At 34.1% G+C, this 25,921-nt stretch overlaps 1 protein-coding gene across 1 annotated transcript; it reads right to left on the bottom strand.

Annotated features, from left to right (window-relative positions):
• Window positions 1-642: 642 nt before the first annotated feature.
• LOC134844924 (uncharacterized) lies at window positions 643-22,266 on the bottom strand. The gene is made up of 7 exons (XM_063861750.1): window positions 22,120-22,266; window positions 21,487-21,731; window positions 13,653-13,934; window positions 12,810-12,987; window positions 5,948-6,230; window positions 1,667-1,846; window positions 643-893 (listed from the first exon to the last, which is right to left on the bottom strand). Exons 1-7 carry the CDS (start codon window positions 22,264-22,266, stop codon window positions 643-645), a joined length of 1,566 nt encoding a protein of 521 aa, XP_063717820.1.
• Between the last annotated feature and the right edge of the window lie 3,655 nt (window positions 22,267-25,921).

The following is a 25,921-nucleotide window of genomic DNA, read 5'->3' as shown; positions in this document are numbered from 1 at the left end:
AGTAGCTTGCGTTTATTAAAAGTGTGCAAATACCACTGGTAACTAAACTAACTATCTAAGTTAAAAAAGACTAGAACAAGGTGTAAATTAAAACTGACCGATGTCTTAAAAGAGAATTAGTGACGCGAAGTCCACTGGACTTCGTAGAGTAGACATTAACTGGTACTTGATTAATCTATAGAGGTCAAGGTTAAGAGATACTAAAATACTAAATCACAACATTCCCCACTGCACAAAAATTTATATCTGCCCACTCCCCAATGTAGCCAATACCACACATATACTCCATTATCCCCTCACTCCATCAGGGCCAAAGTTGAAACAAAAAGTAACAGCGTTTAGCACCAATGTAAATTCACAGAGATAATACAATTTACAATGGAGATGTCTATGTGGTAATATTTACAGGCTACCTACAAGATGAAACAGATATCTACAGCTACTGTACAGCTGACAAAATGTTATGTACAATTGGGGTTATGTGACATATAAACAAATTGAACAAGCTAAACTACATAACAAACTAGTTAAAATGTACAAAATTGCTCAACTTGAGAATTAGTAAAGTTACCTAAAATGAATAACCAATGGAAAAATCAGCACTGAAAGGTTATGCTAAAAGAGTTTTTATTTTTCACAGTTTTAATAATTGGCGTTAAGTATATCATGGAAACTTTCGGCCTCCTTCCTTACTTCTGTGTCTATGACTGAAGATATATCACTCCCGTCATCGTCCTGAATGTCGGGTCTGACTTCTTCCAATGGAGAGGATAGTACCGCGATCTTTGGCGTCATGGAAGAAGGAGTTGAAGAGGAGCCTTGTGTAGTTTCCGCCACCAGTGTTGGATGGAAAGGTATATCCTCGAGTGGCGTCAAGTAATCCGATGGAGAGTCTGAGGGAAAGGTCGTCTGTAGGCTTTTCGAAAAGTTATCAGGGGTTCGTCATCGGAATCCGCAATTTCGATGGTTTCTGCTCCTAGGGTCACCTGGTCTATGAAGCGCCTGTCTCCCTAAAAATTAAGGGGGCCTGGATTCCTTCTGAGTCGTGGTTTGTTGCTTTTTGGGGTTGTGGGCGTCTCTATTGTCTTTTCCAGAGAGCTCTCTATCCTAATTGGGTTGTCGCATGTGCCCGGTGGGAGTGTAATTGTCGTCTGATTGTTGGTTTCAATCGCTAAGGTAAGTCCTGACTGATCTAAATCACTAACAATATTATAAGTCGGAGTATTATATACAATTTCCGAGTCCATACCCAAATAATAATCGATAACTTAGTCCCAATGGTCTAACTCTAGCGAGGAATCTAATTCAGAATACGCGAATTTTAAACCTTTGAAACTCGGGGTTTTCATTCTCCTCCTTTTCATCGCCTTTTCTCCTATTAGTTTGTAGCTCGTCGATGGGCCTCCTCCGTTCGAGTCCGGCCTCTTCAATGGAGAATTTCTCTTTCGTTTCCCTGCTAAATCATGAGTATTATTTATCGAGTTCGGAACTGCTGAAAATTTACTGGGAGCCGACTGTTGATTTTTATTAAAAGCTAAATTGGATTTTCTGAGCACATGTCCATTGTCTAATGTAACCGTATGTTTTGTATCCGACAATGGTTTTCCCACAAGTGGTTTAAAATAAGGTTCGCCCCTTCGGTTAACTGTCTTCCTAAACCAGTTACCTCTTTGGCTGAATGGGTTTGACAGTGGGGCTTGCTGAAGGTTTCTATCAAGTTTGTCCGATGGGTCGCTCTCATACCCCCTTTTGTCTGCCACTGTGTTCTCCAAATAGCCGTCTTCGAATGCGTCATTTGCTCCCCAGTCTTGAGCTCTATTCCTTGACAATATTGACTTCCCTTTATCTAAATTAATCGCGTGTGAGACCAGGGATTTCCAAAAAGTGTTAGGCGATCTAATAAAGTGTTTTGAAAAAAGAGAGCTTCCAATGGATGATTGTTTCGTTGAACGAATATTCCAAATGATTTTATCAATTGCCGTATTTAAAGATGGTTTTGGTTCGTTAAACGACATTGCCAAGAGTTTTGCTTTAACCGTGTAAATGAGTCGTTCTACGACCCCATTGGATCTGTGATCCCCGACAGTACATAGAATTAAGTTAATGTTGTTCTTCTCGCAGAAGTTTCTAAAATCGTTTGAAATAAAACATGACCCATGGTCGACTCTAATAGACTTCGGAAATCCATGAAGGTGACAACAATCTGACATGAACGATAAAATCGAAGAAGCCGAGGTGTTATTCACTACCTTTGCAGACGAGAACTTTGTGAAGTGGTCGATGCATAGTAAAAGGTATTTTGAGTTGCCCCAATTTTTGTCCAAAGGACCCGCAAAGTCTAAGTCTACTTCTTCGTTTGGTTCAGAAAGGATTGGTAATTTCTCCGTATTGTTCGTACCCAAAATCACTTTTAAATTCTTACCAGCCTTGATGCACTGGATACAGTTTTTTCCATGGTCATAAATAACTCTGTATAAATGTGGCCACCAAATGTTTTCTGCCAGAGATTTCATTCCAAACTGTCCGGGGTGATTTTCATGGAGTAGCGACAAAAACGCGACCTCAGAGCTGCTGGCGTTATCATTTTGTTATCGTTCAATAACAATCCTTTTTTCACATGAATGTCTCTTTGAAAATTCTTGAGGTTAGCTCCGAATCTATCCAGTGGTCTGCCTTCTTCTAATGCCTTCTTCACATCCTTGAGAATTTTGTCCTCGTCTGTCATGAGTCTAATTAATTTGTTCGAACAATCTTCGGTGAGAGATAAAGGAGTGTCTGGTAACTTAAGGTCTCCTTTATATTTAGCGAGTAGTTTTTTATGGATGTCCGACATTATGTCGTTATTGAAGTTCAGTAAAACTCCTTTATTTTCCGCACTGAAAATAAGTAGGTTTTGTCTGACAGGTAAAAGTATTTAAAATCGAATTTTGAGAGATTTGATGGGATGCAACCGCTTGTACAGGACTCTTAACGCGAGTGATTGTAATTACAAATTCTAATTATGTCGTTGACGTAATTCAGAATATTCGAGAAGAACGACCGTTGGATGAATAGCGTTAGTTCTTTCTTTCCGCCCATTGGATTATTGCAATCCAAGTTACTAATAGTATATACATCCACTGGATTGTACAATTCGTGCTGACTATTGTTAGTTTGAGGACCGTAAAAACTGGATAAAAAAAGCAAAAAATATATTGCAATCATTCGATTTTTATTGGTTTGGTTTTGAATTGTTTTTCGGTTTTTTCTACGTATGTAAAGTTTTTATTACATTCCAATCAGATTCCATGACTAGCCCGTTCGTTTTGTGGACAGATGAGTTTTTGTTAGTTACAACAGTTTAAATTGAGAAAAACAGTTCATCTCGTAAATCTCTCGCTATATCAGTATTCCCATTGATCTATTGAGACAAGGAAATCAAGCTGGGATTCAGAGCAGTTCTATCTAATCAGTTAATCTGGCTGAAAACAGAAAGCGTGTCAAAGAGACGATGAACTCAGACTGGAACTACTTTTTGAGATAAAACTTCAGCCCATCTCATCTAGTGCATCCAAAGAGTCACGAACAAAATTTTAAAAAACTAATCACTAAATTAGTTTAGAAATCTAGACAGGACTGCTCGTATCAGGGCGAAGCCCTGAATGTTCCGACTGCCTTTTAAGGTCTATGAAGCAATAATAACATGAAAAAATTAAATGTATAAAAAAAAGAACAAAAATTTTTTAAAAAAATTGTTAAAAAATTTGAGATTTTTTGTGAAAATCATCCCCCCACTCGCCATATAAAGTACAAAGTGATAAATTTTGCTTCTGGTAACAAATCAATTATGGCAACTAAGCTTCTTTCAACCAATTTGGATCGATTTCTAAGACAGATTAAATCTCCGCTTACGCGTTAATAGCGCGAAATATATCGCGCGTTAATTGTCCCAAATTGGCCAAAATGGCAATCTTAAAACCCCCCATAACTTTACAAAAAATGATCACAAGTAACATATCTTTTCAAATTTAAGCTCAGGACAATAATAATTTTTGAATGATATAAAAAAATCCGTCACAAAACAGCTAGTTAAAAAGTCGAAATTTGTCTGAAGAAAAAAAACCCACCCGAGCACAAATATTCGGTTACTTTCGTATCGAAAGTCGGAACAATAATGTAGACTGAAAATTCCATTTATCGGTATATCTAACCAAACAAAATGTCAGCAAAATAGTTCACAAAACTCACGCCAAAAAATGTGTCCCTTTTTTGATTATGATTACTTTAAAGACTTGTCAAATACAACCAAACCATAGAATTGCCCATACAACCATTTGTAGTAAATCTCACAAAAACATACAGAAGTTATTACACTACCGCACACATGAACAAATCATACATTCAAATGCCATAAGCGAACTATCTCAACAATTAACAAAATCGTAGTTTCATCAGCTATCTGAACTCATATGACTAGTTATAGCAGAATTTTCACGTAAAAGGCGTTCTGTGACAAATAAATTTCAAGGTTTAGAAATTTAAAAAAAATCTCCGTTGAAAGTTTACTGTCCATACTGGCGGAGTCAAGGAAAGCATAGCTAAAAATAGAGAACCAAACAAAAACAAAATAAAGCAACTCTTCAAAATTGAAAGCAACCAATGGTTTTTTTTCGTGAATATATTACCGAGCCATTTATTTTAATCTAACCAATCTAATAGTGGCAATAACAGCTCAGTAAAACCATTTAAAAACAAATTTTGAAAAAACTGCTCGTATCAGGGCGAAGCCCTGAATGTTCCGACTGCCTTTTAAGGTTTATAGAGCAGTAATTTGAAATTTTTTGTGAAAATCTTCCCCCCACACGCCACATAAAGTACAAAAAGATAGATTTCGCTCCCTGTAACAAATCAGTTATGGCAAATAAGCTTCTTTGAACCAATTTCGAATGATTTCTAAGACGGATTAAATCTACGCTTACGCGTTAATAGCGCGAAATATATCGCGTGTTAATTGTCCCAAATTGGTCAAATTGATTCAAGGAAGCTTATATGTCAAATTGATTTGTTAATGGGAGCAAAATCTATCAGTTTGTACTTAATATGGCGTGTGGGGGATGTTTTCACAAAAAAATCTCAAATTTAAAAAAATAATAATTTCACTTTATTACATTTAAATTTTTCATGTATGCTGTTCCCTAGACCTTAAAAACCATCGAAACATTCAGGGCTTCGCCCTGATACGAGCAGTCTTGTTATAAAAGATCATTAAAACCAAAGTGAAAACCCAACTATAGCGCAGATCCAATTCAGGAGAATACTAAAGCAGCCGTTCAGAAATTTACTAGAATGGGTAAAGATATCAATACAATCAATGTAGATCTCATCAAACTAACAACAGACAACCTTAAAGTAATAGAAACGTTTTATAGGCAAAAAAAGCTAAAGTTAGAACACCTAAAAACAACTATTTTGCGAAGAGAAACAACAGCAGAAAAGTTTTTTCAAAAAAGTCAAAGGAGAAAAAATAACTATGCCAATCAAAGAGCTGGAAAAAATTAACAGTAACACGCAGGTAAAAACAAAAACCAGTTAACCAGTTGTATAGAAGGAAACAATATCGAGATATTCATTAGCACCAAAGGCTTCTTTAGAAAAAAGTTACGATTGGTTAGCCAAAACTGGATGTCATAAAATAGTACCAAAAAGCATTCATGTGAGTGGCATGGGCTCAAGTCCCTTCACTGAAATCAATACTAATTTTGTTTTCCTGAGGGCAGACCGCCAAAAGTTTCATTAGAGAACATACTTTCATCAACTCTCTCCTAATTGTTATTCAACTAATGCTGCGTTGATGTTAATGATCTACGTTGATGTTAATGTTAATAACTTTTAATGATCAATTTATGCTGCGCTAACTAAGTAAATAAATTGCGTTACAATTTCTTTTTCAATAAATTTCTAGCCTCACCAGAATATTTGGGCAGCACATTATTGCAATTTGTGACCAGGCTGCATGTGCAGGGATCCGAACTCCTCCGACCGAAAATCCCACTAATCATATTGGTCCAGCTATTCCTCCGTGTCGTCGAGCTCGGCTTCGAGGCTTCACTGACTGACCCCTGGCGATTTACTTTCTTGGTTATGTCTGCCGTTGGAATTGCAGCCGAGAAGTGCGAAAACGCAGGCGGAGGACGAGGTTTGTTTGCCCAACCGAGTGAACTTCGACGACCTTTTGAAGGGTAAAATCCAGTCTACAAAAAAGTAGTTATAACAGTAACGGTATCTAAAACTTGAAAATAAGGCGTAAAGCGCGGTTGGGTTTAAAATAACGATGTTTTTTAACATTATTATGATAAATTATTTCGAAGAAAAAAATAATTACCAGATAAATTCGACTCAACTTCGTAGTTAGTTGGTTCGAGATATAAAATTGCTCAAAAATGCTGTTTGTAATCAGTTAGACTAACCTTAAATCAGTAAGGAACTCAGTTGAACGTTCGACGTGCAAAAAGAACAGAGGTATGTTGATCAGCATGCAAGGCCTTATGGGGAAGGATTGGATTTGTCAGCTACCATATCACTCTTGCTTAAAGGCATTTCAAAGTAGTTACCCAACTAAATCCTAACAAGGCATCATTCTAGCGCGATATGAAAACCCAGTCTAACAAAGCAGCCTCATACTAAGGAGCTAGATACTTAGTAGCTATAGAAATTGATGGTTAAGTAATTCCTAAACTGATTGCACTAAGCCTTAAAGACAAAAAGGTACATCTTATCAATCTTAGCGCCTTCTTTCTTAGTTTTTAAGATTGCATAAAGGGCTGAACACCGCAATGAAAACAACATGCTATAATTTTAAACTCAAATATCAGTTTGTTTTTTTGACGTACTGAGGAAACTTTTGACGATGTAGTTTTTGAAACACTTTTGTCGGTGTTTTCGAGTGTGATGTAAAGTGAACACAAGCGCCAAAATACTTTTCAAACTAAATATGTTTTCCTTTATGTTAAGCTGAAACGCAAGCATTTCATTACATACTAACTTTTCAGTAGTATCCGTTGGGTATCTGGTGAAATTTAGAAAGCAAACAGCAAATTTTGTGCTCCAATTTTGGGAAAAACTAATGGGGTAGATGGCTTTGGGATGTCTTTCAATAGACCAGTTTAGCTGATTGAATTGAATGTTTTGATCCAAAATAATTTTTTTTCTTTTTTTTTGTCCTTCTTGGTGCCTAGTAACGATCATTCACTGATGTAAATTGCGTTTTATCACTCTTCATTAGACCTCCAACTCATGATTAGATACCTGTTATTTCATGTCTATTGGAAGTCCAATGAATTTCGCGGAAGTTCTCCAGTTTAAAAAGAAAAAAAAAACAGTTTTAATTCAATCTCTTCTCGTTAATTTATTTAAATTTAGTTTAGTTAATCTTGGGAGTGCCAGTGATTTTTGATCATTATTTCAAATCGCGAAGTCATTTGATTCAAATCTAAGGGGGGATTTCTGCGTTTTAGCCAAATCATACGGTAGTATGGACAAATTGGATCGACCAATTTCATCTGGCAAAAAAATTAGACAACTGAGGATAAAAAAGTCGCGGAGGAAAAACAACAATTCGGTGGCAAGAAAAAAACGTGAGGAAGGTAAAAACATAAGATCAACATTTTACTCGGCCCTAAGATCTGAAATAAAAAAGTCTTCTCGCGAAAACACCCAAAGTTGAAAATTTTATCGGTTTTAAAATAATTCTTCGAACCGCTTTCGTAAAATCAGCTATTATCACCTTCGAACAGTAAAAATTGCTGAGCAGGAAGCTAAAGTAGAGAGTCTTATTAACAATTTTGGCCAGCACAATCCGACTTAGCGAAAACATGTGAACTTGAAGTTCATGAAGAGCAAGATTGGTTACGAGACGTGTTCGTTTTTAACATGAAAAGTTGCGACCTCCAACGGAGACTACTTTCGGAAATATTAAACCCAATGTCTGCCTTGAATCATGCAATTCGCTACAAAAAAGGTAGCTTAATCACCTTGAGCTGACAAAGATGACATGAGTCAAAATTAATGGCAAATTATATGAAAGTTTTAATCCTCTAGAAGAAAACTAAGCCTAAATACAGAAAAAGCGGACTCCTGTGCGAATGTGGAAATACGTTAACCAAGGGATGTTTTAATGTTTGTCCCAATTAAAAAATAAAGACGGTGCGACAAAATTAGCCCAGGATTCTTAGGTGCTAAGCGATCAGATACTTAAAAATATTTATCAAATGCCTAACATACATGAACTAATTGACAATATTGCATAAAAACTTTCCAACCAAATGTCAAGCGAGGGGTGGTTTACCAGTCTTGACCTAAGAAACGAGTACTGTCAGTTCAAATTATGCAAAAACATGAGCGAACGACGTAACTTTAGTATAGTGGGCGGCGAATCTAGGTGCAACTATTGCTTTACAAACGGTTTCTATAGTCTTGGAGATATGGCTAACAAATTTCAATGCTAGTGGGAGATATTCGGAGATATCGCTACTCAAAACTTCCTTCGGAAAAAAACACTTCATTGTTTTCCGTTCTATCATTTGTGACCGACTATTGCAATATCGACGGATTTCCTAAACCTATTAGAGCAGACCACGGCTCTTGTTACATCTCAAATGATTTTACACGTTTCAGCTGAAAGAACTAACTATTTAAATCAATTTTCATACACAGAGAAGGATAATAGATCCAATGGAGTTGTAGAACGCTTCATCTACACAGTAAAAGCAAAACATTTAACAAAGTCGTGAAACGAACCTAACCATTTCTACACTCTGCAAACTATAATGCCATTTAAAACTTTCATTTAACCAAACAACCATCAACTGGATGCACTTTTTCTCAAAATTTTTCTCATTTTCTAGATCCCTTAATACCTTTAGGAAAACTTCGTTTCATACCCAATTCTTTTACATAAAAAGAAATCAGTTCCCTCAGTCACAAGCCCAGCCCAAGATTATAAGAAAAGAGGGCAAATTTATTTTAAACCACTTAAAGGGAAGGTTTTAGCAAACTCCAGAAACACGATAACCTTCGAAAAAGGACACGTCCTCAAAAAAATCCGATCCCGCTTTCATGAAAAACAATCCTGTGGCTCCGAAAGAAAGTTCATCGGAAAAATGATTTTTTGATAATTTCGCAAAGAAGATGAAGATAAACTCCCGATCGAAAAGATTGGACTCCAGTATATCAAGTTTTTTATTCAAGAAGATATACAGACACTTCATTGTCAAAAAAAACGGAAGACAAAGAGCCCTATGTCCAAGGGATTCCTCTCATTTAATCTCTAATTTGTCGCATCGTAAAATTTAAGACCTTGGCATGAGAATTTTGACGACTATTTGAAGCTGATTCGGGCGCAAAAACAGATTCTCAGTCTTGAATTCTTGAAAGGTCTTTAGATCCCTCGTGACAAAAAAACCATCGGTGACTTCACAGCCAGTGATGAAACGTCTCTAGAACCAACTTCAGCCATCCAATCGGGCAGTTTTTCCCGACTCAGATGGAACCCTGGTCCCCCTGAAATTAACGGAGAGACCAGATTTGTCGAAGGAGCAGCACCACGGTGAGGTGATAATTATCTTGACTGAAGAAACAGAAGAAACACTATTAGTCGTGTCGACATCCAAGACCCTCGGGAACTCGGACAGGAAATGTTTCTAATAGACTACACTTCAGCATTTTTCACCCAACTGGAAGAAATTGGAGCTCACCCTACTTACTGGATAAGACTAAAGACCATAACCTCGATGTCAACGATGGACCCTCAATTAGTAGTGGCGGGGTCGTTTTAACCGGAAACACAGATAGAATAATAAGATCAAGATAGCGGCATATCATCTATTTTTGACTCAGAAACAAGAATCAAAGACGATTTATTCCACAAAAAGTTTACCATAGCTTGGTTACAACTCATTAAACTCAAAACTAATTAGCAACTCCGTTTTACTATTGGTGGATAATTCAATTTCTTTTTTTATATTTTACTAATTTTTACTATTGATAAATCAACCGTCGGAAAGCTTTCAGATCTTTTATCATGATCTGTAGATTAGTTACTTAATTATACATCACTGTTTACTTTTCATCATTTATACATAATCCCAACTGTACATTATCAACCTGTATTTATCTGTATTGATCTCTATGTAGCCTGTTCATTTTTGACGATATAATCTCCAAACACATGTGTATATCTTCTCTTGTAAATTCAATGGTACATATGTAAGTTTAATAGTTTTGTCTCAAACTTCTATTGCTCGTGAGGTGAAGTGAGAATGGAGTATGTATGTGGCTTGGCTACTATTCATATACATCAGATATATTTTTTTCCTGCATTGGGGAATGCTGTGAATTGTTTACTCTTTACTCTTAATTTGACCTCTAACTCTTAACTAGATACCCGTTAGTTCGTTTTTATTTGAAGCCCATTGGACTATGCAGCAATTTTCTTGTCTCAATAGAAAAACAGTTTCAATTCAAACTAATTTATCATTTTTAAGTATACCATTTTGGTATAGCAGGTTATTTTAACACTCTTTGTTATTCACCTCATAAGAGGGCTATTTCATTGTCTGCATTAATGCGAAAAGTGTCAAATTTTATCCCAAGGAAGTTATCAACCATCTTTTTGAAACCATTGGCCGGAAAGAAATTCGATCTCTCGACCGCCCAAAAAATCCTATTTGTTATTTTTTTACGACAAATCCTGTTAGATAATTGACCGGTACAAATTTTCCGCAGGCGTCAGTTCATAGTTTTTTTGCAGGCGTCAGTTCAAAATCTCCTGGGGCGAGATTTTGCTGGAAAGATTTAACGCATTTCATGCATTTTTCGATCAAATTGAAATCAAGCTAATTATAGGGTGTTTTTAAGCATATTTTTAATAATTTTTTCTCATTTCACCTTAATTTAGGCTATTGAAGCCATTGTTTTTATTTAAAAAAAATTGCCGAGTTTAAGTGCTGATAGCCGAATAAATTGAACTAGAAAAAAAGTTCGCTTTTCTGGCCAAAAATCATAAAGATAAAAATGTTTCGAATTTCACCGTCAATTTATAGTGCAACTTGTTTGAACCAAAACTACACCACTAAAACCAGTCAGTTAAAATGGTTCAATTAATTTCATTTAGGAGGGAAAAAAGTTGAATTGGTTATAATATAGTTACGATTAGACATGATTTAATTTCATCATTTTTTGGCTAGATTTAACCGAAATTGAAGGAAACGAAAGCGAAAAAATTGTTTTAGCTCACTTTAACCGCTTATTTTAAGCCAGCACTGTAGAAAACTGCTCAGCACAAAGAAGAATGGTTTCATTAGGCTAAATTTTAATGAAATGATTGAAGATTCGTAAATCAGAAAACGCCCTCAACTTGAACCAATCATTTTATTACAGGACGCAATTTATATCGGTATAATATAATTTAATAATTGTTCCGACCGTATTAAAAATGGTGACGAACTTTATATTCAGGCGTGTTTGAATTGAATGATATATCATATCGAAGATTTTACAGTCGAGATACGAGCAACAAAAAAAATTTATAAAAAATTCCCAGTGTTGAGAAAAACCGGTTTTTTGTCTTACTTCGAGCAAATAAAGCGAGCGGCAGGCTTTCAATCGCTTATTTTATTGGTTTAAAATCTTACAATAGCCTAATTTAAAATATAAAAACTTATTATTACTCGAGAAGCCTTAGTTTTTTTTCAGTATCTTGGGAATTTTAGTTGTATTAGAGTATTTTAATATATTAATTAATTTTTATTTATTTTTTAGGTATTCCTTCAAATATGAGTAAACTCTAGTTTTTTGTAGAGCTCATCTTATCACACCACGCTAAAAATAACGAATTTGATAAAACTTCTGTTGTTCTTTCTAAGACTATGGTTCGGATCATTCTGAGCTACTTAACAGAACTGGCCATCTTTTTACTCGTGTAGCTAGGAATTGATTTGGAAGTAAAATGCCGTATACCTTTTTCGTCTTTTTTGTTAATTATGATTTTTTCTCTTATAACTTTATTCTTTTTGCCTAACTTTATTAATTTTATCTATTAGGATCAGCCAGAAAATGCTGATATTTGCTAAGTCATTTAAATTTGAGTAAAACCCGCGAAATGTTTATGGCAGAATGGTCTAAAATTTGAGACAACGTTTTAACTTCAGAACGCATAAGATAAACTTTTTTCAACTTCAAGCGCAAAAAATATGGATCAAAAAAGCAAAAAAAAATCAATCCCTGCTTGATGAGTTTGGAGGGAGGAATGAACAACCGAAGGTCAGAGACTTTCTGATTCAGGCCAACCGGACAATCATAATTTACTTTCTATTCTTCGCTCAGTTCATAATTTTTTTTATAACAGAAACAAGAAAAATAACGTTTTTGCGTTTTCAAAATTGTTGTGAGGTAGAAAAGATAGTATCAGTCAATGACGGATCTAAAAGTTTCTCGAGAGAGGGGGGACAGATTTCTAAAACAAAATCTACATTTTTGTATATCATACTTTATGTCGACCAAAATTGAGTTTCCGTGCATTGTAATAGACAAAAAATCATCCTGCTGTCTTAAAGTTAGTCAGCCAGAAGCCTAACTCGGAGGTTTCAAGCTATTACTCGAGCTTAACTGGTGAGGGTGGGAACAGAATCAAGATGTTTAGGCGAGGGGAAGTCAGAGTCGGCCGAGTTACTTTTTTGGGATATGACTATGTTTAAGTTGGAGAAATTGGTAATTTCGCGCAAGAACTGAACACTTTTCATATTACCCATAGATTGCAAGCAGCTATATCTTACCTCATACGACACTGATGGTTTTAAGGTGGCGAGAGATAGGTCAGAAGTGGCTTGACTGCTACTCGTTTCCTCATTGCCGTCGTCTATCGATGACAGAGGGGAGCTCCGATTGACAAGGGATTTGAGGTCGGAGTTGGACTGGAATGACATGGGTAATCTCTGCTCGCTCAAACTAGACCTGCAAAAGTTATAGGCTGACATCGCACTCAAGAGTTTTCATAGACTCTCGGGAGTCGTATGCAAATTATATGAGTCATGTTTATTACTACCCGCACTGATAAACGCATATGTATTAAGATCGAATCTAGTACGAAAAAAGTTTTCAGACGAAAACCTTCAAATTTAAATCATTAAATCGACTTCCAGTCGATAACCGACTTAAATGGATACTACATCGAAATAAATTCATTCTTTGTGTTTCGTTCAAACAAAATAAACTCTCCTTAAGAACAGTTCCTGATATTTTATCTCGCAAAGACCAGTATACAATAGATCTATTGAGACTAAGAGATATAAGAGTAAACTTAAAATCGGTACTAGACTAAGAAGTTGCACGAATCTCTCCGGCCGAAAATAAGATAGCGTGGCGAACAGACGGTGTACCTTATCTGAAATTACTCTGTGAGAGAGCCACCCCGGACATAAACTCAAATCGCACAAAAAAATTTTGGTCTAATTTTTTATTTGTAATTCTAAAAAAATTTCAATTTTGAATTCTGTTGAGGGGTAACAAAAACTTCAGACAACATTAGGGTACATTTTGATTGTTTGACCAATTGCAGAAACCCGTTTTGGATATGTTTAATTACGAGCATGCTAGATTTAAGACTGGGTAGAAGTTACCTGGAAGACACAGAGTTTAAAACCGGCGCTGAGCTGCAGTTTTCGGTCGATTTTGCCGGTGAAGTCCCACCACTAGTGACAGGAGAGTTATGCGTGCAGGCCTGATTTTTGAAACTGCGTCTTTTGAAGGTAAAAATAGTAGGGCTGAGAGAAACTCGACTAAAAGCTTCTATAGGTTTTCTTGATTTTGTGCTCAATTTTGAAGTCCTCGGAGAGGGATAAGGTGTATAAGGGTGTAGCGATGTGTCCAGGAACTTTGAGCCCTCGCAGTTGTGACCACACCTGAAAACAAAAATTGCCGATTGCTAGGCAAGTAGAACCAAATTTACTGAGAAATAGTCATCCATACAAAAAAAATGAAAATTAAAAAAAAAAGCTTTTTATTTGCGCTTAGGTAATTCTTTGGCTGCGTTGATTAGCGAGTACAAAACCTTGGAAATAAGCTTCCTAGCTCATTCCAGATAGCTTGCTTGAACTCGAACAACTTTATAGTTTTTAGACCAATGTATATATGCATGTATTTAAAATCGCTAAAACACGATATATAATTCAGAAACTTTATTGTGGTAATGATTTTTAAATGGTTTCTGCAACTGGTTTTTTTAATGGTGTCTTTTATAAAAAGTTCTTTTATAAAAAGTTCGTTCAAGAAGATAGATTTTTTTGAAGCTCGTCATTGAACAGGTTTTGATTTTATTTTATGTTACAAATTCTTTGATATAGAATAAAACTTGTCTATGCGACAACACCCTACACATACCGAGGGTTGATTTAAAAAGAAGAAGAATTTACTTAATATGCAAACCAATTTTAATTTGTTTTTAATGAAAACCTTCATTTAACAAGACTAGCGAATGAACAAGTTGCACAGAAAAATCCGGTCACGTTTTGTTTAGCAAAGATATATCTGAATCTATATAAAGACTGAATCTTGCAATATATCTGAATCTTGCAATACTTTTCAAACTGGTTTCTTTTTCAAAAACTGGAACTTTTTTGTTTGTAGATCAAAATGCGACTAAAACACTTTGGATTGAATACAATTCTTGACCTAATTTGGTTCTTTTTCTTTCATGAAAAAAAATCTTTGATTAGAAGTTAGAAACATGGGTGATATATTATAATAGGTGGTAATTTTGAACTATCTGAGTATAGTGCATGTATTACTTTTGAGACCTATAACGCATAATACTGTCATTTTATTTTCAATTAATTGTACATGCTGCTAAAATAGTTTTTGCATATATATTTCTCTGCCAGATGAAATGTGATTCAAAAAATCAAAGTTTACTTCACTTTTGCCCAAAAACTGGCTTTGAAACAAATTATAAATACTGTTCGAAGTTTAACAAAAGGCGATCAGGCTATTTAAGTTGAATTTACCACCTATCGTCATGTCGAAAAAAAACAGTAAACAGAAAATGGCTGACCAATTAACTGAATTGCTTTTCGCTAAAAATGTGTTAAAACGTATTACATAAAGGTGCCAAAAAGTTTATGTCATCAGCGACGTAATTTAGGAACAAGTTTTTGTGGGACGACAGCTGCACATTTTGTGAATTGTAAGCTGATTCCGCAACAGGCAAAAATCAGATTTGTCGCGGAATTCGCCACATTGCTATTTTTCTATCATCTTCTCTGTTGTTTTGAATTCCACGGACAAATAGATAAAACACTGTGTTGCTCAAAATCGCTCCGAAAACAGGCTAATTTCTGGAATCCGCAACAAAATGTGTTATCTCCTTAACCATGTGAATCCAAAATATATGTTTTTAGTAAACTTAAGCTGTCGCGGAATCGGCAACTGTAAGTGGAAACCGCAAATTGTAAGCGGAATCCCCAAATTGTTAGCGGATTCCGCAAACTGTAAGCGGAATCCGCATAAAATTGCGGAATCCACTTACATTTGCGGAATCCGCTTACATTTGCGGAATCCGGAACAACTACCTAAATTCGCTCGTTGCAGAGCCGCAACAAAATCAATGTACCGACAAAATTTACGTTACAGGTATTTGTACGTTACGCGGAATCCACTGAAATTTTTTAAGTGGAATCCACTCACATTTTGTTATATGTTTAAAGACTTGTCTCTGGAATCCAGGAGCATACAGACACAAAATTGTGCGCTTATCCAGTACACAGTTTGGCCTCGTAACGTGGAATTTGTTTTTTTAAACAAAAAAGAGATGTCTTTAACTCAGGTACTCTATTCAAAAAAAACGTTCAAATATCAAAACCAAATAAACAGCCGGCATAATTTTGAAATGAAATTCTTCTTTCTGTAAAAAAAAGGTTCGATACGATCCCAAAACCCACAACAGGCACACAATTTCATTGATTCCTTAAGAAATTGGAGCAAAAAGTTTTATTCTGAATTGTTTTTGATCTTGAGATTGCGAAAACAGCAATTGGCATACAATTCTGTTGTTTTCTTGGAACAACGGAATAAAAAGTTTCTATTTTGAAAGTGTTTCATATTTAGGTTTCTAAAACCACTACTGAAATAGCCAGGGTGGTCGATAAGGGAAGGATTTTTAAGGTAACATATTCTTTCAGTAAGGGTTGGCTAAAAAGTTCCTTCCTCCTGTAACGTAATAAAGGCCTTTAAAGTACCAAAAAAAGTTCAAAACAAAAAATCCAATCCTGATCACGCCACCAAAAAATTAGCACTTTTTCTGCAAACGGAAAGACTTTGGCTGTCACCTTCAAGTTCAATGACATCTTTGTTCTTAAAAACTTTCAATCATTCGCGGTGAACAATGCAGCTTCAAACACTGGTGATTTGAATTGACTATTCGCCCATTTGAAGCTTCCAAATACAGCTCATTGTGAATATAGTGTGTGAAAAGTCATGCGAAAACCGCAACTCATTATTAGTCATTTAATGCACACTCCCTTAATTGGTTCAAGCTTCCGCCTGTAAGGTGCTATTGTTATCTTCAGCCTTACTTTTATTGCCTTCAGTAGGGGTCCTTTATTGCATATTACCTTACCGTAACGACCAGCCATATACATAATACATACATACTCAATTGCTTTTTTTAAAAACGGTATAATAATTTTATTGTTCTGAAAAAAATCACTGACAGATCATAAAAGCATATTACCTTGATGAGTATAAATGTAGCTCAAAAGTATAAAAGTTTGAAGTATCGTGCCAGGAAAAATCATAATAGTCGAAAACTGAGAGCCTGCAAGTTGAACTCGAAATATATCTAAAAATTGGCTGTCAGTCTAAAAAATTAGATCTGACTACTTTAAAAGTATATAATGTAAATGAAAGCTACAGAATTTAAATAGCTATTTTCAGTTTTAAGCAACACGTTAGTCACTCTTTTAAACTGAGTACGATTCATTATATGTTAAGTTAAAAGGGTCTAATCAAACTAAGAAAAGATTGGTGAAAATTTAAGCCTGATTCATAAAAAGGGTCCATATATTATATATTATAAGGAAAAGAAAATGTGACATTTTGCAATAGAAAGAACGGAAAATAACAAAAAGCACAATTAAAGTGTTCACAACCAAGTGATTAGAAAAAGAAATGGTATGAAAATGTAGAAACCCTAGGATGGTAAATGGGTTCAAAGTGTCTAAGCAAAGTATTCTCTCATGAAAAACTTGTTTTAATTAGGGGAAAAAATGAAAACTGTAGACACACACAGGAAAATATTTTCGCTTTGCCTTCTTCAGTAATCTCAAGGGTTTTATGCCCCCAAGTATGGTACCCTACCTTTTTATCATTTCTAAGCGATAAGAAGGCAAAGCATGATTTATTGAAATATGAACGTTCAAATGTGGGTTTGAAAAAACTGTGTGAAATTGGGGAGGAACTTTGTATTCTGGTGTGCCTCAGTTTTTTGTTTTTACTTTGTTTTTACTTAGCGTGCAATGACTTTTATTAACAAATAGCACGACTGTTCAAATTAATATTTGAGTTGTAATTTTTACTTTGTTTTTATTTTTAGTTTTAATTGGCGTGCAATGATTTTGATTAGCGAGTAGCTAGACTGTTCAAATCAATGCCAAGCACTGAATGGTTTAAGTGCATTTTTGTTCGACCTGTGAAGGAACTTGTCTTCTGGTTTGTTATCTTTTGAATCAACGTTCTCTTCTGAATCATCAAAATGAGCTGAGTAATATATCAAAGTGAAGCCCTTTCAGCCTTAATTCCATACACATTGAAAATGTTTTAAAAAAAATTCTGTACCGAGAAGCACGAGCTTGAAATTTAAAGACCGATTTGAGACTAGTTTAGTAGAGTTTTTAGCTTTTACTTGTAAGTCTAACTTTTAAGTGGAGCGAGCAAGTAGTTATTTTTGTAGAAAAAAAAAGAAAACAACTCAGTCTAATTGTTAGGATAGCGAGTACTTGTTATAGTCGAAAAACCCTTATGCCCTTGTTACAGTAAAGAAAGGGACTTTTACTTTTTTGAACTTTTCCCAGACACAGCTAACTACAAAATTATAATTTTAAATTTCAGTTCAATGGTCTCGAGCTTATTGAAACGACACAACTCATCAACTATGATTCATTTAACATTTAATTAATTGAGTTCCTAAACCTAGAAAATTGCAAACAACTGTAGTCTATAATATACTCTGTGTTAATGTTGTACGCTTCACCTGGTGCGTCTCATGGTACATTGCACAAAAAAACACAACACAGTTATGGAATAAAAACCTTTGTGTTTGAAATAAAAATAACTTCGAAAATTAACTTTTTTGTGCAGTTTTTCAATGTAACTTCACCATTTTCACCATTTTTTGCAGCAGAGATATCACTAACTTTGTTTAAATTTAAGTTTGTCTGTTCTCATTTTTTGAGCTTTTACTCCTAGATAAAATACAGTGCTTATTGTTCCGACTTTCGATACGAAAGTAACGGAATATTTGTGCTCGGGGTGGGTTTTTTTTTTCTTCAGAAAAATTTCGACTTTTTAACTAGCCATTTTTGACGGAATTTTTTAAAATCATTCAAAAGGTATTGTTGTCCTGGGCTTAAATTTGAAAAGTTATTTCACCTGTGATCTTTTTTTGTAAAGTTATGGGTTTTTTTTTTAAAATTGCCATTTGGGTCAATTTGGGACAATTATTGCGCGATAAGTTTCGCGCTATTAACGCGTAAGCGGAGATTTAATCCGTCTTAGAAATCGTTCCAGATTTTTTTGAAAGATGCTTATTTGCCATAATTGATTTGTTACAATAGCGAAATCTATTCTTTTGTACTTTATATGGCGTGGGGGGGCTGGTTCTCAAAAAAAAAATTAATTTTAGAAAAAAATTTTCATTTTGTTTTATTAAATTTATTTTTTAAATGTTATTTTTTTGCTCCATAAACCTTAAAAGGCAGTCGGAACATTCAGGGCTTTGCCCTGATACGAGCAGTCTTGTTTAAATAACGGGACAACACGAACAAAATTTGAAATTTTAAACGCTTTTTTCTCAAATTGGGTAAACATAAGAAAAAAATAGAAGAGAAAAAAGTTGCTCAGGGCTTCACCAGAATTATTATGGTGCACTTTTTTCTCTGATTTTCTCAAAAACGGGTCATTTTAGTTTTTTTAAATTAAACAAGAATTACGCTGAAGCTATTTTCTTGGTTGATGAGACATTTATATCAAAATAAATCTCATACACAGCCTAACTAAAATCTAAGAAGATTAGCAGACATTGTTTTTTTATTTGGTGGCAAATTCTGCAACTCTCTTACACCCAATGCCATTCAAAATGACCTGTTGTTTCTACTTTTCAGTATCTTACAGTCAGTTTAACCTCTTATAAATTTCAATTTTGAGTTGTTTCTGTTTTTTTTTTCATTTACGCTTGTTAATTTGCTATTGATCTATATTCAGCTCTATTTTCTCGAATAACTTAATCATTCTGATTTCTAAATTATTTGTGTTTTTCCAATAAATTAGGTCTGCATGTGATTTCTTCAACTTCGGTAATAAATTAGGTCTGCTCGTGACTTCTTTGACTTCAGTTTTCATCTCAGTTTTTAAAGTTTTTCCAAAACGTGAGAAAGGGGTTGAGCCGTAGCTAAAATTAAAAGCCTGAGGTTGAAAGCCTAAAATATAATTCTACTTTATCAAAATCAAGGTCATGAATAGTCGGCTGTTGCGTAAACAGTAAAAAAAACAGTAAAAAAAAATAATAAAATTTTTTTTTTGCAAAAACAAGCAATTTTTTTCATTTTGTCAAGAAAAATAAAAAACAATTACGTATATGCTCGATTATTATTTTAAAAATAGATAGATTTCAACCGATTTGTATCTTTCAAAAATAATCGATTTTGCCTCTATTTATTACCTTAAATTTGGTGTGAGACTACACTTTTTTCTTGAGTAGAAACAATACGCCGAGCATACATTTATTCGAGTAATGTCTGATACAGTCGGAGAAATGAGTAGTTTGTACAGTTCTGTGATGTGAAGGGTATAAGTTTGTTGCCAGTAAATTTTATAAGGTATTTTTTTCTGAGAGGCAGTTTTTTTAAACGATTGTATGATATATTCGGTAATAAGTCGATGAACTGGATGTTTGTTCCAACTATAGGAGATGTTTTGTAAAAGTTGTGCTTGGGTGGTTTTTCTGTTATTATATTTAAAAAATTGTGCTCAGGGTGTTTTTATCTTCAAACCGTTTTCCCAACTTCAACTTTTCAACTAACTGTTTTTGGTTGAAATAATTGAGCTCAAATCTGGAAAGATATCTCGCTAATTCGGGACAAACAGCGCGCGATATGTTTCGTGCTATTAAAGCGTAAGCAGCCATTCAACTCGGTCGAAAAATCTTTCCAAGTTGAATAAAGGCATGCTGTTTATTCTAAATAATACGTTATTGTATGCTAAGTATATCACAGTGTTTAATATAACAGCGAGTGGAAAACTTGTTTCTTTTTTTTTTGCATTTTTTCGAGCTTTATTCTCTTTTAAAATGAACACTTCTCAAAAGACGTAAAAGGGCAGTCGGACGATTCGACGCGTCACCCTGATATGAGCAATCATGTTTTTTATCCAGTCAATTTTCGAATTTTTAACTAAACGTTTTTGGCAGAAAATTTATTTGCAAAATTATAACAGTTTGAGTTTGGGGCCATTTTGACGATTATAATTCAAATTGAGATAAGTAACGAGAGATATGTTTCGTTCTAATAAAGGGTAACCGGTAAACTGAAACTTCCAAAATGATTTGAGGCAAGCAGTTTTCTCTTAATAATACGTTATCACATGCAGCCAGACTAGAGGGTAGAAACGTAATACAAAATGTTTTAAAAAATTCCCAATTTTTCGAAAAATTAAAAAAAAATTTGAAACCAAAAAGCTTGTGTTCGATAATATACGACAGTCGGAACACTCATAGCTTTGCCCTGATACGGACAGTCTTGTTTTGTTCTGAGTAAATTTTCCAGTTCGCAATATTCGACTAAATATGATCTTTACTGTGTTTTGGGAAAATCCGCCCCTCTAGAAAAATATTGGTCGCTCTCCCTGATTAGTATAAAATAGCTTTTCTATACTATTAAGGAAAAAAATTGCAAATTATTTCATGACTTTTTGTCACTTAGATCAAATTATTTTGCCAACAAAATAAATTTTCAAAAAAAGTCTGAAATGGTCAGTGGAAAGTCACAAAAAGTCGGCTCTTTTTTTTCTTTCTTCTCCAGAAAGGGTTTCCCTTTTCTTTGACAATTGGACTTAGTGATCCCAGCTTGAGATAGAGACACTAAAATTAGAGACCATTTTCGCTCTTTATTCTTTCAGTAAGTTGGAATACTATTTTTAAAAGAATGGAGTAAGACCATTTGGAAGAACCTTTTCGATTTTACTTACTCAGTTAGGGCTAATTCCAAGCTGCCTATGTCTGTTTCGATGAATGGCTTGTCAGGTAAGTTCCTAGTCAGTTCTGATTCTAATTGAGGCTGATCTATTTGAATGCTGAACAGAGTGGGTTCGTGGTTTCCACTTCCCCCGATTGAAGCGCCAGGTTGATTAATCTGCCGACATTCGGTAGGCGCCTGAGACAATTTGTATCCTGCTTCTGTACTTGCCATTTTGACTTCTTGTTTCTTATCGTCCTTTTTAATCGTCGTAAACAAAATGAAATATGAAAAGTTCCGATTAAAAAACGAGTGAAAAAGGTAAAAGGTTTGTTTCAAACCTCTCATTTTTCTAATTTAGTATAACTGCTATCTTCTTTGAAAGATGTAGTGTCGTCTATTTCATTATGCATTTAAAAAATATATGCATATTATTCATTTAAAAATTGTATATTCCGTAAAATCAGTTATAGTGTACACTTCATGTTTAAAACTTTTTTGATTTTATAATTGAACAAAAGCCTCATTCGGGCAGATGATTTCAATTCGCCCTAAAAACGCAAAACATTTAGCATTAAAAACTAACAATAATATCACAACATATACTGATATCTTACTAATGAAATCTTGGGAAACTCAAACTCACCTGTAGACTGTTTTGTATGCCATTGGTGTTCTGCGCTAGCCCCAAAGTGTCTTCTTCAATCGTATTCAAGTACCTGATTGATTTAATATCAAGAAAGACGTCACTATCACCAAAACAGATGTTATTATTCTGATCATCTTCCTCCATACTTTTTAAAGTTTCGACAAGTTTACTGAGCTGAAGCTTCATGGATATAAATCAACATATAACTATTACCATATATTTTTTATCAAAAATTCAAAATTGTCAGACTAGCACTAATAAGGGTATCACTTTGCAAAAAAAAAACATAAAATATTAGTTATTTGATTGGGCTGTGCAAATTTTGCTAAAATTTGCAAAGCCGAAAAATTGTGACGTGAAGCGAAAAAAATAGAAGAAAAAATCCATTTTAATTTGAGTTTCAACATAATGTAATGCCTTTTTATGATTTAAAAAACAACTGATGAGTTTTTTTGAGACAAGATAGACTATAAGGGCTAGATGGAAACCGATTATATTGACAACATTTGATGCCTCAAAAGTTCATTAAAATAACTTTTTTCCACTCTCCTCAATGCGCGTTGTTTATGATCACTTCGTGAACAAATATATACAGAGAGTTCTGATGATCATCAAAAACAGAAGAGAATATATTTGTAGACAAGTTATACGAATCACAAAAAATTTAAATATATTAATAAAGATTGGTATAACTTTATAAAAATTAAGTTTTTTAAATTGCTATAGCTTGGAGCTTATAGTGTCTGATAAAAAAGTCTGCCAAACAAAAAATCTTGAGTTTAAAAATTTTGTTTTTGTCGTTTTTCAGGTCATGTTTTGACATTTGAGACAGCCAATAGTTGCTGACTTATTGCGACCAGTTATTACTTTGCATTGTAATTTTTTCCACGCTAACGATATAAAACCAAAATTGCAAATGCTTTCTTGCGCAAAAAATAACATTGAAACTGAAACACAAAAAAAATTGTATGATTTTTAGAGAAAGTAAAGAAATAATATGCTCGATAGTTTTCAGGAGAAATTTATATCATAATTAAAGTATTGGCACCTTGAGTGCAAAAGTTTCACCAATCATTCATCGTACATAGAAGGATGAAAAAAAAACAAAGTTATTCGAAGTAGTTAAAAATTAAATTGAGGGCTTCGAGAAGCACGAAAAAACTTTATATTTGATGAGTTAATCGATTTATATCCAAATCAAATCCCTAATGACATCAAAAGATTAGTAATTGAATGAAACTCAGGCGTAACAAGAATTGAGGCAGTATCTTGATAAAGGGAAAATCATCCTTCAATTGAAAAGATTACAGATTCGAGGAATAAATATTTCGTTTTTTCTTTTGTAAATTAGAAGTAAGAACCAATTTCCAACAAAACATTGAGTTATTGACTCTGAAGTAAAATGGATTAAATCAGATCAGAAAAAAGTGACAAATCGAAAATAGGGCGACCCTTTAATGAGCGTTTGGCGAAAGAAAAGGAAGCTAAGTAAACAGAAATGAACTTCCGAAGACATGCATTATCCCGCATCCGTCAGCAGGATAAAGTTAGATAGAAAAGAATAAATCTGAATTCAATTTGTAACACGAATAGATAGCAGATTGAGACGCTTTAACCAATTGATTGTTTTTTCCTCAGCTACCGCCCTCTAAAGGTGGGCACTTTAGGAAAGCCCATAAGCTTTTGGTCGGATTCTAATTTCAAATACTGTCACTCTGTCGCGCAGAACTAGACGTCAATTTTGCAGAACCAGACGTCTATTTTGAATTATTGATTAATTGTTTGTTTCATAAAAATTTCAACGCTGAAAAATGTGTTTTTTTTGTCAGCAATTACCTGGCAATATAAAAAAGTGTCTTAAATGTTTTCATAAATTATACACAATTTGTTGAGGAGTTACATAAATTACACAGAACCTTTAAAAAATTGCCAATGTACGTCAAGCAAGATTTTCTTTTTTTTCTCCACGGATGAATTTATTATTACGTCTCAGATGACATAATTCCCAGATGGCATACAAATTAGAAGTTTCCCAAATGGAATAAATTTCATGCAACAGTTGAATTGATAAATCGAGAAAAGTTTTTTCGTGAACCAAGTGAGAAAATTAGCCAAAAAATCAATTCAAATTTTAATTGCCATTTTATCTTGAAAAAATTGTAGAACTTTTTCATCAAAAGTGAAAAGCATAAACTTGTGGTTACAGATTAGCTTCTTGTTTTCAATTTTTCCGACGAAATTTTTGTCGCTTAAAGTTTGTTTGAAAACAATTAACTCCAAAATTTGTTCACATGTTTTCTTTCCTGACAAAACTTTAGAATTAGAAATTGATAGAAAACGTTTGCATTACAATGAAAGCTTGAAATTTATGCTATTTGGGAAAAGTTTCTTTTTTATGCCATTTCAGAAGTTACGGAAATTACATTCATACTTCTGGTCAAAAAACTAAGCCTTTGGTGGGCACGTTTTTCTTTTTTACAAATCAACTCATTCCACACAAATTTTATAGTTCCCCCTTTTGCAGAAAGTGAGGAATTTTTATGCTTGGGGTGGTTTTTTATTCAGTTATTCTTCAATTTTGACTGAAACTTTTTCACTCTAGTGAAAGTTTTTGACTGGAAGTTTTTTTTCCATCTTAAACAAACTGATGCAATGAGCTCAAATTAGAAAAAATACCTGTGATCCTTTAACTGAACGTTTTTGACAAAAAATTTTTACCATCTTAAACATACTGATGTAATGAGCTCAAATTAGAGAAAATACCTGTGATCATTTTTCGTACAGTAACGGGAGTTTTAAAACGGCTCTAATTTGGCCAATTTGGGATATCTAACACGCGATAAATAGCTTTCTGATACGCTGTTTTATAATTTTTAGTCAATTATTGAACAAAATTAATTCTATTTGATCTTAAGTGCAGTCGGAAAGTTCAAATCTTGGCCTTGACGTATGATCACAAATCATTCGTGTTATAAGCCGAATTTTCCATTTTTCCCCACATGTTTTTTAAAAACCAAAATCTAAAGACAAGGTGTAAGAACATTTTTGTTTTGACTAAAGTCGAAACAAATATCAGAATATTCACGCTTGGGTGGTTATTCTTCAGACAATTTTCTCTTTTTAACTATCCAATTTTGACAAAATAATAAATTCGCTTAAAATAAATTAAAACTTTGCTAAAGACAAAAAATAATTTTTGCATTTTACATAGGGTAAGGGAAGACGATGTTCAAAAGAAAATGTTTTATTGTTCCGACTTTCGATACAAAAGTAACGAAATATTTGTGCTCGGGGTGGGTTTTTTTTTCTTCAGACAAATTTCGACTTTTTAACTAGCCATTTTTGACGAATTTTTTTGTATCATTCAAAAGATATTGTTGTCCTGAGCTTAAATTTGAAAAAATATTCCACCTGTGATTTTTTTTCGTAAAGTTATGAGGGTTTAAAGATTGCCATTTTGACCAATTTGGGACAACGAACTAGCGATATAATTCGCGCTATTAACGCGTAGGCGGAGATTTAATCCGTCCTATAAATAGTTCCAAATTGGTTGAACGAAGCTTATTTGCCATAATTGATTCGTTACAAGGAACGAAATCTCTCTTTTTGTACTTTATATGGCGTGTGGGGGGATGATTTTCATTAAAAATTTCAAATTTTACAAAAAAAAATTTTCATTTTATTTTATTTCATTTAATTTTTTTATGTTATTACTGCTGCTCCATAAACCCTAAAAGGCAGTCGGAACATTCAGGGCTTTGCCCTGACACGAGCAGTCTTGTTTTTTATTAATTTAATC

This window comes from Symsagittifera roscoffensis, chromosome 4 (assembly GCF_963678635.1).
Source record: "Symsagittifera roscoffensis chromosome 4, txSymRosc1.1, whole genome shotgun sequence".
NCBI classification, from domain to species: domain Eukaryota; kingdom Metazoa; phylum Xenacoelomorpha; order Acoela; family Convolutidae; genus Symsagittifera; species Symsagittifera roscoffensis.
The sequence above is the reverse complement of the archived record's forward strand: the minus strand, read 5'-3'. Positions and strand labels throughout refer to the sequence as shown.

Excerpts from the sequence above, each read along its gene's own strand:
- LOC134844924 (XM_063861750.1), bottom strand. The coding sequence starts at position 22,266 with ATGGAGGAAGATGATCAGAATAATAACATCTGTTTTGGTGATAGTGAC. Across the intron at positions 21,732-22,119 it reads GCATACAAAACAGTCTACAG|GACGATAAGAAACAAGAAGT; the intron begins GTGAGTTTGAGT and ends ACGATTAAAAAG. Across the intron at positions 894-1,666 it reads AAACCCATTCAGCCAAAGAG|ACTCTCCATCGGATTACTTG; the intron begins GTAACTGGTTTA and ends CCTTTCCCTCAG.